Source organism: Dysidea avara, chromosome 7 (genome assembly GCF_963678975.1).
Source record: "Dysidea avara chromosome 7, odDysAvar1.4, whole genome shotgun sequence".
Lineage (NCBI taxonomy): Eukaryota > Metazoa > Porifera > Demospongiae > Dictyoceratida > Dysideidae > Dysidea > Dysidea avara.
In genome coordinates this window covers 39,099,751-39,113,778 of record NC_089278.1, presented here as the reverse complement: position 1 = coordinate 39,113,778, position 14,028 = coordinate 39,099,751, and the positions used below count along the sequence as shown (strand labels likewise).

Below are 14,028 nucleotides of genomic sequence, written 5' to 3'. Positions count from 1 at the left end.
GTAAAAGCTTTAACAAAGTTGGATCCATTATCTGTGATCGTAGCACAAACTTTTCCAGCTAAGCTATAGCTTGTATGGATTTGTTCTATTTTGCATGCCAGAACATCATGGTGTGTCTTCCTGTCATCCTTGTACATGCTATGGCTGCTTTATGCTGTTTTAACATCTGTGGATCTATCCAGTGGACAGTCATCCCTAAATAGCTCCTGTGATGAGCTGTCTACACATCAACAGTAGTACAAACAACATCAAGTTTTTCCAATATCTGCTTAATCTTACTGAGCATCAAGTCGTAAACTTTGTCAAGATGTAGGGTGAAAGATTTTCTGTCCGGAATTTGGGTGGAGCAAATGTTATTGATTAATTTACGAAAACTTAGTGACTCTACAGTTGACAAAGGCTGCATATCCTCTATTATATACTCAGAGAGCAAACTTCGCATTTTCTGTGCAGGGATGGAGTTCCTGGCTAATACATCTGGCAATGTGCACTGCCTCTTTGGTTCACTATCATCAGTATCGCTTCTTCACCGCCTCTTTTCAGTTTCAGGTTTGTCTGCTTCTTTTGCAACCAATACAACATTCTTATGTATAGCAGTCAAGTGTTTCTTGAAATTAGAAGTTGTGTTTCTAGCAGAAGAAAGTGTCTTGCCACCACCATTCCAGGGTTGCTAGAGTCACTATTAGAGTCACCATCATTCTCCATCGCTGAGTCATGCCTGATTGAGCTGAATCACACCTGATTGAGTTGAGTCATGAACGAGCTGAGTCAGCAACTGTATGCCACGAGTTGGATCACGAGACAATAAGATGTGCATTAATAAGAATCGGGTTTAAGTCAGGGTTTAAAAGCTGATCGCTCGACAGAATTTGTGTAAGTTACCATATAGTAAAAAACTTTGGCGGTAAAAAACTTTGACGAATAGCGTTCAATTCGCCAAAGTTTTTTTTGCCATTTTTTTTAGATTATCACACTAGCACATTGAGTAACTAGAACTTGAGATGAAGGTCAGCTTGTACCACCATGCAATATAGAGCTGACTTTGGAGATCTTCCTAGGAATTTGTCCCACTGTTGTATAAGTACTCTGGCCTTGGGATAGAATTTCTGACCGGCTTCCCGTTCGCACGCCAGCTAGTTTATCGTCTCGCGATGGACAGATCTGGCGATGGATTTGGTCAAATACTTTGATACACGTGATAACCTCTACTTCTGGAGTTCACTGAAAAAGTAAATACGGTCGCTCTCTGCATCGCAGGAGATAGCACGCCTTTGCTACCACGTCGTTAGATCGGTAGCTACAAAAGTACTGCTACAACAACAACGCTAGCTACCTATACACTTACTACACTATTTAACTGATGAGTTGACACCTTGTCGTTGTCCCTAATACGTACCGTACAGTAAAAACTTTGGCGAATATTATTTCAATCGCCAAAGTTTTTTCACCAATTTTTTCAACAAAGGGGTTTCGTCACACTTTTTTACCGCCAAAGTTTTTTACTATACGGTACTGAATGGCTATACTGTATTGTAACATGCTACAGTAATGCGTTATTAGTGTAACGCATATCCTGATTAACACATCGATACCGTAACGGAGTAACTCACTAACGAAGTTACTATTGTAACGTAGTTTCTTTCCAGGCATTAGTAATCAGTTACTAGTTACAAAGGTTGTAATGCGTTATATTACTTCGCTACTTCAAAAGTAATATATTACGTAACACATTAAAATTGTAATGCATTAGCCCCAACTCTGCCAATAACCACTCACAACAAGGCAATGACAAGTTTGTCTTACAGAGTGAAGGTGTCTAGGTACAGTACAACCTGTATTAGTGACCACCTGTATTGAAAGACCACCTATATGTGCTGCAGTTAATTTATACCTCTTTAATTGGGTATTAATGTACGTATAGCACCAAAGCATCAACCCTTTCTAGCAAATCCAAAAATGGTCCATATTAGACAGGTTGACTTTAAATTACAGATCTGACCATAACATGTGTCCTCATGTGAATGCACACAGTACCATCTCTTTAGTAATACCTTCATAATTAAGTTGAATCCCACTGTAGTGGACTTAGCCCAATTTAAGCTGCGTATGTTGCTGCATGGGTACACACAACAAAACTCCTCAAAAGGGATACCTGGACACCTTGATAACCAGAATGTCTGTTTATACTCCCACTCTAGTGGTATACATACATTTGGACCAAGGTATTTCTGTGGCTTCTGTAATATGAGCACTTTATTATGTTCCTAGCAATGGAGGGGTTTTACCTAGAAATGGAGGGGGTTTTACCTAGCAATGGAGGGGTTTTACCATATATATGCATTACTTGCACCTCAATGTGTGAAATTAATTACTAAATTACTTTACATTATAACCACTTTAAAGATCAAGTCATACATTCATGTACATACTCATGCAGGAGGTAAACATGTTGACCACGGTTTCACAGTTTCATTTGTCTGTACTGATCTTCAAAGTGTGAATGCAAAATACTTTGAAAAACCATTTAGCAATTACAGTACTATAATTCACACGGTACTATGAATCACATGTCAAGGTACAAGCAAGTGTTCATAATATAACAACTCTTGGTACAAGTAATGCATCTACTGTATACAGTGTAACTCTTCTATTCCCTGCACCATTGATAAAGTGAGAAACCACAGACTTGTCTTGGGTCCAAATGTACGTACACTGTACAATGATAAAGTGAGATCATGAATACATATCCTGGCTATCAATATGACCGGGTATCCTTTTTGAGGAGGTCTGTTGTACCTATATGCAGCCATGTACGTAAATCGAATAGTGTGGATTGGGGCTGTGTGTAAGTGCCTATGGTGGGATTTGACTTAATAAAAAGTATTTCTGATGAGATGGTACAACATTCATGTGCATGGTGATCTCATTTAAAGTCCACCTGTCTAATATGGACCATTTTTTGGATTTGCTAGAAAGGGTTGATGCTTTGATGCTATACATTAATATCCAATTAGAGAGGTATAAATTAACTGCAGCACATAGGTGGTCTTTCAATACAGGTGGTCACTAATACAGGTTGCACTGTACCTAGACACCTTCACTCTGTAAGACAAACTTGGCATGGCCCTGTTGTGAGTGGTTATTGGAGGCGTACACTCCCATACAGCAATAATAGGCTACCAAATTCTACTGTATACCACAACATAATTCATTATATCTCTTGAGCCCATTGTGGTCCCACCACAAAAATTTTATCAAACATAGACCATGATCCAATCATTATTTACGAAAAAAATCGAAGAATTTTTCAAGCAGCATTTTTTGAAATATAAAGGATTAAAGTTTTCAATACAGTACTTTTGAACCATAATTAAGTAGATATTCCATAATTTAGGGATCACTGGAAAGGTCACTTAACGGTCTTTCATCAGTGAAAATTGTGTTTACAAATATTTACACAGTGCAAAGTTACAGTCGATTTTGTAACTAGAGATGGACCAATTTTTCATGAAATATTCAAAATATTTGTGGTCATAAATCAGAAACTATGGGGTGTATGGAGCTAAAAAAATTGCATGAGTGATAAGCACCACAGGTACTACAAACACACCAAGTTTCGTCAAAATCCGAGAGGTGACCCTAAATTCCTTGTTGATTTGACATGGAATGACCCTTAATCCTTCGTATTAACCGTCACCAGTCACCAGGCATAGAGTGAGCAATGAATGTTTGCACATGTGTAATGTACACTTTGCATAGATCATTTATTAATTTTGTTAGTAATGCAAATATTGGATCGACTATCGGTTATCGGCTTCTTTTGGTGGCATCAATATCGGATATCGGCACAGGCCAAAAACCCATATCGGTACACCTCTAGTAACGGACATACCAAATTTGAGCATCTGGAGAGAATTATCCTAATAGCAATTAACATTATGTTGAGCAACACACGTAGTATTCCAAGTAGATGAGCATCTGGGGTGAGCCCAAGATGCGAGTATTCAGTGAATTATAAATAACATATCCTATATGGCACTATATGTGGAACGGTTACAATTAATGACTGAGTTGCCTCAGCTTAAAGATGGCTGGCTGGATTGTTGCTAATACATTATTCTATTCTCTATAGCTACTATATAAACTGTTTATTATTTAATATTATAGAACTTTGCGTGGACGAGATCAAAGGAAAAGTGTACTTTAAATTTCATACAGTACACTCTCAGCCGGCCAACAGTGCTTCATTGACGGGTGCTTTATTGCACCACAAAGAGTGCTTTATTGAATGAATAAAGCACTCTTTGTGGGCAATAAAGCACAGTTTCCCACGTGCTCTAGTGCAGGCTAATAGCCTGCGGGGCTCAGGCCAGTACGACTAATCACCCAAGCTGGTGAAGGCTGATAGCCTCGCCACACTGAGTGATCAATCACCCCAGCCAATACGAGTTCTACCACTGGATTGCTTTTATAGACATACCTAAATGCTTCAATGATGGGTGGGAGAAGGTAACGTTGCTGTTACGTTTGTTGTTTTAAATGGCAGTGCAGTTGTTCCTCAAGAAATAAGTTTATGACTAATTGCAGACATGGGGCCAAGTACATGAGTACTTATACTTAAGTACACTTAAGTACAGATTTGAAAGTACTTGTACTTTACTTAAATACTTCCTTAATTTCCCCAGTGTACTTGTACTTATACTCAAGTACTTTGCTAAGTACTTGAGTACTCAAGTACTTGTATGTACTTGAGTACTTAAGTACTTGTAAGTACTGCAAACATTGTACGTAGTTTGTACACAGTGGGTACTTAACAAAATTGCATGAAGGTGCATTGTACAATTCTTCTAGTGCCTTCACTAACCTTACTATGTATCATGTAGCCACGATTAATGATGTCATAGAATTCTGGCAAATAAAACAATGCTGCTGCTCAAGTTAGTGCATTTAAATGTTTAAGAGAGTGAATAGTTGACAAGTACCAATCCCACTAGGTACACTTACATACTACAATACACTGAATAAGTGTATATTTTGCTACAGCAAAATGTACTTGTACTTTACTTGAGTACTTCCAGCATGTACTTGTACTTTACTTAAGTACTCTCTTGATTGTCGCCAGAGTACTTGTACTTATACTTGGAAAATTCAAAAGTACTTGTACTTTACTTAAGTACTTTCAAATGTACTTGGCCCCATGTCTGACTAATTGTACAATTATCGGCCACCCACGCAATTAATTTCCTAATCAATAAGCTTACAAGAAAACCACCTCAAATCAAGAAATTAGTAATCCACAATGATGTTTATCATGTTTAGCTGTTATACAATGAATATTATAAAACTTGATTGAACTGAGATCAATCAATTACTGTGATATTTTAATAACTAGCTATGTGCCATGAAACCACCTAACTTCAAAGGAGAATTCCAGGGTACATATCTCATAAACCATGGCCTTGATATCTGATAAGGTAACGTTGCTTGTTTTTATAATTCGATTGTGGGAGTTTATTATTGCTCACGTGATGAAAACCATGAACCCGATTTTGCATTCTACAGCACTCAGACAGAGGCGATTCAACACCCTTACCACCCTATGAGTTGACAAACGGAAGTTTAAGGTGAGAACTAGTGTCATGGTTAAGTTACAATCGCCTGTCTGCATGTTTGATTACGTACCACGCCCACTTTTCGTATATCACGAGGTACCCTCTCTACAGCGAAGCTTACCCCTCTGGATGTTTAGAAAACGTTGTAAACAGTGGTTAAATGATGTAGCAACTTTGAAACACTTGTTAAATCGCAAAATTGAGTATTTCCGTGATATTCATAGGATTTTCCCGTTTATGTTAACAAACGTAACTGCAACGTTATTTGCTGCTGACCCATAATCGAATTTTACAAGATTGTCTATATAATAAATCCAGCGGGTTGCCTCGTATTGGCTTGGGTGATTAGTTGCCCACCACAGTAGGCTATTAGCCTACATGGTACATATCAGTTGTATCACGTGCCCTCGTGATTTGCCTGATATGTACACCCATGCTCTCGGGCCTAACTAGGCCCGAGAGCATGGGTGTACATATCAGGCAAATCACTCGGGTACATGATACAACTATTACATGTATCACAACAGTGAAATTTCTATCTAGGCTTCAATGCTTAGTATCGGTATCGGCATACAAATACTTGTATCGGAAGTATCAGTAAAAAGTGGTATCGGTCCATCTCTATTTAATAATGATTACAATTGAGGTAGTACAAGCAATATTTTCAGTCAGGAGTGAAGATGCATACTGACAGATCACAAGGTTAGGGATCATATGATGCACTTACCAGCAGATCACATAATCCCTACAACAGATCACATAATCATATCTACTTACTGACAGATCAACATGTTCCATAATCACATCTTGTTCACTGGCAACATCCAATGATAATAACGATTGGCTGTCACTACTGGCAACACTACCAGTAGTCCCTGTAATACAAGTATACTGGAAATAGAACAATATTTAACTGTTGTCCCTAGCAACCTGATTATTTGTAGGTTCTAGTGTAACCTCTCCAATTTTTACATGACTTAACAAAAAAAATCAACAAAAACGTACAAACTAATTTACATTACATAGCTTTAAACAGGCATATCTCGTGAGGCATATCCCGTGAAGCTTTAAACAGGCATATCTAGTGAAGCTTTAAACAGGCATATCTCGTGAAGCTTTAAACAGGCATATCTCGTGAAGCTTTAAACAGGCATATCCCGTGAAGCTTTAAACAGACATATCTAGTGAAGCTTTAAACAGGCATATCTCGTGAAGCTTTAAACAGGCATATCCCGTGAAGCTTTAAACAGGCATATCTCGTGAAGCTTTAAACAGGCATATCCCGTGAAGCTTTACACAGGCATATCTCGTGAAGCTTTAAACAGGCATATCTCGTGAAGCTTTAAACAGGCATATCCCGTGAAGCTTTAAACAGGCATATCTCGTGAAGCTTTAAACAGGCATATCTCGTGAAGCTTTAAACAGGCATATCTCGTGAAGCTTTACACAGGCATATCTAGTAAAGCTTTAAACAGGCATATCTCGTGAAGCTTTAAACATGCATATCTCGTGAAGCTTTAAACAGGCATATCCCGTGAAGCTTTAAACAGGCATATCTCGTGAAGCTTTAAACAGGCATATCTAGTAAAGCTTTAAACAGGCATATCCCGTGAAGCTTTAAACAGGCATATCTCGTGAAGCTTTAAACAGGCATATCTCGTGAAGCTTTAAACAGGCATATCCCGTGAAGCTTTAAACAGGCATATCTCATGAAGCTTTACACAGGCATATCTCGTGAAGCTTTACACAGGCATATCTCGTGAAGCTTTAAACAGGCATATCCCGTGAAGCTAGTATTCATCCAGTTGATGCTAATCAGTGAAGACCTAGGCCAAGGCATGACATCGATGTTATAAAGGGTGCCGTACACAATTTGGGAGAGACAAGGGTAAATTTGAAAAACATAGCAAAAACGTATGTTTCTTAATGTAACAATTCAAGCTTTAAGCAATAGTTGTAACATGGGAATGAGGGCATACATATCAAGCAAAGCCCGAATACTCCATGTTACAGCTAATATGTAACACTTATCAGGCTGATAGCCTGTACAGGGCAATCAATCACCCAAGCCAATACGAGTGCAGCCACTGGATGTATTATATATGCATACCTAAAATTTTCAACAGCAGCTAGTATGTTCAGTTACGTTTGGTTACGATGAACGGACATATCCTAGAGATATCACGGAGAATTTCAGTTACGGGAGTTTAATGTTTTAAACAATAGCTCTATTGAATCGTTTATGGAGGTAGCTTAACTCCTTTAGCCTAATAATTGAAAGTCTATTTGGATTTTATTACTGCGTAAGACAGCCGTATGACTGATACAATACAGGGGGGTGCAACTGCACAAACTCATAAATTGAGCACACACACAGTAAATTGTATAATTCAACACTGCAGCAACTTGGAGAAGGCTAAATAGACACTGTAACTAGAGATTTGCTTGTTATGAGGTAACGACTCGTGTTATTCATGATTTAAGCTTCTCGCCACATGTTTAACTTGATTGTGGATATAGTCCTTATTACATCACGGATACAAGTAGCCATACTGGAGTTGTACTTTAAAAGTTACACTACTTTGTTTACAGCTGCCACATGTATCTAATGTATGTGCCTTTAATACTTAAACCTGCAGCCATTTAAAAAAATGCAAGCACAGGAAACGCAATTTGCCTAGGAAACTGGATTTTACACATGTCTTACAAACTCACCATAGTACAAAAACTGTTAAAGCTATTTAAACACCATTTTACTCACTGGTTTAATAAATCCCTATGTAACACTTTCACACCTCAAATCAAAGGAGCCTCCTGGGCTTCATTTAGTATGTAGCCCAGCTAGTCGGGCTACATATGAAATGTAGCTGGGCTACAACTGGGTAGTGATTATATGACATCAAGGCTGAAATCGATTGTGGGGATCAATTAATACCCGCGTGATCAGGATGCGCGGCTTGGGTTTTGCCTGGAAAACCACTCTGACAGAGAGCGTTTTGTTATCCTCACCATCCTACAAGTTGAAAAACGTTGGGCTAAGGTGAGAACTAGTGCTATAGCTTATTCGCCGATCGTTTCCGCACGTTTTCAAATACGGACATGCCCCCATCACGAAGCTGCCACTCTGCACAGAGTTATCACCATGCGTGTCTGTATTGTGTAAAGCATTCCCCAAAAGTTGTAATCACTTTAAAGGGTTAAGTTCGCTATGTGAGGGAGCAACAGTTGTCCCTTCTGGGCAATCACATATATAATAGGAGTGCTGTCATGTTACCATTAAAAACTATAACAGCCCACTCTTTTAATGGTAACTAAATACAATACACAAATGCATTATGATACAATATGATTGGCTACAATAAATATTACCAAGACTCATTACATCACCTCCTCTTTCAAACCAAGCTTGACCCGACCTTTAGGTACTGTAGCAGACTCGGAGCTTTCCAATCCTAGTCTCTAGTTGCCTAGGCAATGCTCTGTCTTGCTATGTGCAGACCTCATGCAAGTAGTGGCTAATTTTTTATGTACTAAGAGATACTTTGGGACTCCAAGTGTCTGGATTATGTAGGTGCCTTCAAGTGTCCACATTAACAGGTTCAGTGTAATATGGACACAATGGGAACAACCAATAGTCTCCTGATTATCAAGATGTCCTGATTATCAAGGTGACCTGATTATCAAGATGTCCTGATTATCAAGGTGACCTGATTATCAAGATGTCCTGATTATCAAGGTGACCTGATTATCAAGATGTCCTGATTATCAAGATGTCCTGATTATCAAGGTGACCTGATTATCAACGTGTCGTGATTATCAACGTGTCCTGATTATCATGGTGTCATGATTATCAAGATGACCTGATTATCAAGGTAGCCTGATTATCAAAGTGTCCTGATTATCAAGGTGTCCTGATTATCAAAGTGTCCTGATTTTCCAGGTCAGTTTATGTACTTTGAGACCTTAACTATTGTGTGGGTGTCCTCATTAACCAGTAGCTATAGCCCACATAATAACACACAACACATGTTACCTCTTCTCTGTAATGAGGTGTCCATCACAGGGGGTGTGTCACTGCTCAAGGGCACCACTAACACCTAACAAAATCACCATGGTAACCAAATAATAAACAAGTAAGCAATTAGCAAGGCTCCTCATATGGTTATTGAAACTTACGTATGTACATACGTATGTATGTATACATGTAATAGTTATAACATGGGCATGAGGGATTTACCTGATATGTATCGCACCCTCAGGCTGCGGGTATACATATCAGGCAAATCCCAAGTGCCCATGTTATAGCAAATATGTAACACTTCCATTTCAGGCTAATAGGCTAATCACCCATGTCAATATGAATCACTGAATCGGTTTTAATTATGGTTAGGAATTGTAACTACATTTGTTATAATGAACAGACAAATCCTAACATCACGAGTTGGGCAAATTTCAGGGAATTTGCAAGTGTTTTAATGGTATTGAGTATGCTCTAGTTTGAACTGTTTTGAATCAGAGCAATGTAGTGTAAACGGTGTACCAAACGCTCTAAAACTAGAATAAAATATTAAGAGGGAGAATAGTGATTTCTGAAAAAAAGCCATGAAACAAGAAGGGGTGGTAATGTAAACCACAAATCCCTATTTTGACTCTGTCATAAATCTTTTTTAGTTACATGCTCTGTCATTTTTAAATAAGTCAAAATAGGGATTTGTGGTTTACATTACCATCCCAGAGATCCCTTCTTGTTTAATTGCTTTTTTCAACGATCCCTATTCTCCCTCTTAAAATTTTCTATTTTTTATTCATCTAGTTATGTACTTTTTATTAATCCAGTAATGTATTATGGATTTCTTTGATTGATAATGAAGACTGTGGTGAATAGTGTAACTCTGCATTCTGCATAGTAACTAATGCCGTCAACGTTTCTGATTGCAATGTGCATACAGACTGAGAGTCTCCTAATATGAGCTACAATTTACATTACTGGTGCCTTTAATAGCTGTCAAATTCAGTGCAAGGATTGTTGTTATACACTTGACTGCATTATTAGAGTATTTACATGACTGCTCTATTAGAGTATTTAATCTGGATAACCAGCCCACGTACAATAATCACGGGGAGCGAAAAAAACCACCTTGCAACAAAGTCTTCAGCACAGATTAAGCTTCCTGGCCTATACTGAGTTTAATAAAGACAGATTCTATTAGCCACAAGTAGTGCACACCAAAAAAAACCTAACTTTGAGTGTGATCTTGTATGGCTTCTCATGTGTATACAGTGTTTTGGGCTGTTTCCATCCAAAAACGAAATCAAAAATAGGTCATGAACACAAGGAAAGGCTCGGTAAGCATGGCTATATAGTTTTTAGCACGAAAAAGTGGATAACTTGTTGTACATGAGTGAAACAAAATATTATGAATAATAATATGAACAAAACGGCAAATTTCAGTTTGTCCCAAATACACATACTGTTTCCTTTTCACTTGATACTTACTAGTGGATCAATACTAATTGCAAATAACCACCAGAGGGTTGTTTTGAGTTGGAGGATGCTTTCCAAGGTGGTTTTTGGCATGCGTTCTATTAGAGTTTTTGCAAAAAACATACTCTATTATGAACCCACTATCATGGTTCAATGAGAGTCGATCTAGTTCACTCCACTTATCCAGTATAAACAGTTGCAATGCTGCAGCTTGATTTGGCTATGGAGAACTACACGGTATCAACGAAAGATAACAACAATGAAGCACTTAGGTAACGATATGCAAGAAATACCTTGAGAAAAACAAGAGGAAATAATAGATATGTAGGTCGCCGCCAACTGTGTCATGACAACTAACTTACTAATCCTTCAACTCCATCAACAAATAACTACTATGAAAATTGCTAGACATATGTTAACAACATCGTGAGGTGAGCCTGAGTGAGTTGCTCTTCTTGATTGCTTGTTCTGGCATTTCTGATTGTCCCTTCTTGCATGCCCTTCTCAATTCCTCTTCTTCTGGTGTAATTCGTAATCTGCCAAGTTCTTTGCGTTGCCTACAGAGCGATTTAGTTCTGTCCATTTGGACAATGCAAGAATACATACTCACCAGCCTTACATGAAGCATCAGTAAAACATTCAGTAAAACATTCAGTAAAACATTCTGGTTACTTTTCGTGTTATGAACATATGTACCAGCTTTATATTGAGTGCCGTTACTGCTTGTGTTATGAACATACATGCCAGCCTTATTTGGAAGCATTTGTGAGTTATCCATGTTTTCCATGAACGAGACATACGTACCATCAACTCGCGCTAGTGTGGAGCTCGCTGGGGCTCACCCCAATGATTTTGAGTTCAAAGTTATTGCTAGTTGGCCAAGCCTTTGCAATATACTGTAAATGCGACTCTACACTTGATCCAGATTGTCTGAACGGAAGAGCTATCTGTAGTCTAAACAGGCTGTAAGATCGACCCATTGTACAACTGTTGTCACATTACATGCACAGTACTTTACATCACGCACAAAAAAGTCCACACAGAAAGTTATTCAGGCAATAAGGTATCAAACACACTCCTCTACACTAGTGGATCACATGGTCATTTGCAACATTATAGAGTGGTAACATATGATGTTACAGTTGTTACATAATCATTTCCGACCACGTGGCTGAAAATATACACAAAAGCTTACTTTAGTTGAAAATGTTTTTCTAAATGTGACCATGTTATCAGGAGCAAGGAAGAGAGTACATGTAGTGTAAGAGATACTTCTGTAGTGAAGGTTAGTTTGATCCTTGCTGGGCGAGTTTGATTTTGACACTTTGAAAAGTACGATAAAAGCCCCACAGTGTTCATTACAAGAAACTGACATACAATAGTTCATTATTGTTCTAAGTGTTGTTTGGTGACAATCGTTTTCTCAGGTTGAGCTGATTTATTCTTTAATAACCAACCTGAACGTTTTTTATCATCTTTACAACTTCTGTTCTATGTTGTGTAAGTTGCATGATTTCATGCAAAATGAATCACCAAAAGCCGTAGCCTCTTGAAGGAGCCCCACCATTGCATATTGGCCCCACTTCTTTCCCCACAGAAGTTGCGGTTACACGTTTTAAATGTAGCTATCACTTTATACACTAAGCAAGGGGGTGTCACATCAGCAAACGCTGCAAGTAGATCTGCGACCGCAGTCAAAGTCTTGACCAGGGAAAATTTCACCTTGACCCTTGACTTGCAACGTTTACCACCTTTGACCTGTGATTCAAGTGTTTCTTGTCAGACTTTTGACCTCTGCTTTTTCTTTATTTTCCAATACGCACCTGTGCTTGTAACCTAGTTTAATAATTTCTTGGTGCATGCTATCAACAGCTGGGAGAGAAAAATCATTAAAATCACAGCGAAATGTTTGTGATGAGCAATACCAGGATTTTCAGAACGATACGATATTGACTAAAATTGACCGATATCAATTGATACTTTTCGATACGATATTGTAACATTAATTTACTCGTGTAAATTGCCAGTTTTCTTACATAATTTGATAGTAGGTAGCTATGGCTACGCACAATGGGAATTTCCCACCCACATGCACAAGAGTGATTTGAAAATTGCTGAAGGTAATGGAAAGCTACAATTAATTAGGGCTAAGCGATACTACCGTTTTAGCGATATATCGCGATATTTTGAAAGTATCGATATCGCGATATTTTGTTATTAACTATCGTGATACCATGCCTGTACATTACTGTCATTAAAACCCATTTGTTATGCTGTACTAGGCTCAAGAATCCTTGTAAATCATAACCTGGTTACCCCTGCAGAGAGGTGTGAACACCATAACATAACTTCAAAGTATGTGTTACAATAACTGTTACTGTAAACAAGGTTAACAGTGGCTAGTTTTGAAGACTTCCTGCAGGAATACTGAGCAATACACTATGTGGCACCAGCTATGATTGACATATTTGTAAGTATCGTGAACTATTCAGTATCGTGAACTATTCAGTATCGTGAATAGTGGCTTTAGTATCGATCATGATACTAAAATGGCAGTATCGCTCAGCCCTACAATTAATTATTAAATACACATTTTAAAATTAATTCACGTGACGTACCGTATCGAAATATCGAATTCTGAAAAATATATCGATATCAGCAAAAAATCAAACAATACAATATAATATCGATATATCACCCAACACTACGAAATGCCTGTTGGAGCTTTGAAACATCTTGGAAATCCTTACTTCTTGTGAGTTACGTATAATTCTGTAAACTTGATAGTAGCTATGTATAGTTTCAATTGTGGGTTTTGAACTTTCCGTCTCATCTTGACCCTTGACCAACTGTAAGAGTTATTTTGTGGCCTTGATCATTGACATAGAGATTGACCACGGTCTACAACAAGAGCCTGAGTGACACCCCCTT

The 14,028-nt window shown here is 38.2% G+C and overlaps 1 protein-coding gene across 2 annotated transcripts in view; it reads right to left on the bottom strand.

Moving 5' to 3' along the window:
* The window catches only part of LOC136260393 (uncharacterized), a 48,467-nt gene that overhangs the window by 33,979 nt on the left and 460 nt on the right, over nucleotides 1-14,028 (bottom strand). For both annotated transcript variants that reach the window (XM_066054105.1, XM_066054104.1), the window contains exons 3-4: nucleotides 9,646-9,709; nucleotides 6,390-6,487 (exon numbers count right to left, since the gene is read on the bottom strand). In XM_066054105.1, coding sequence (XP_065910177.1) covers nucleotides 6,390-6,487; nucleotides 9,646-9,709 — 162 coding nt within the window. The remainder of the gene's footprint in view (nucleotides 1-6,389; nucleotides 6,488-9,645; nucleotides 9,710-14,028) is intronic.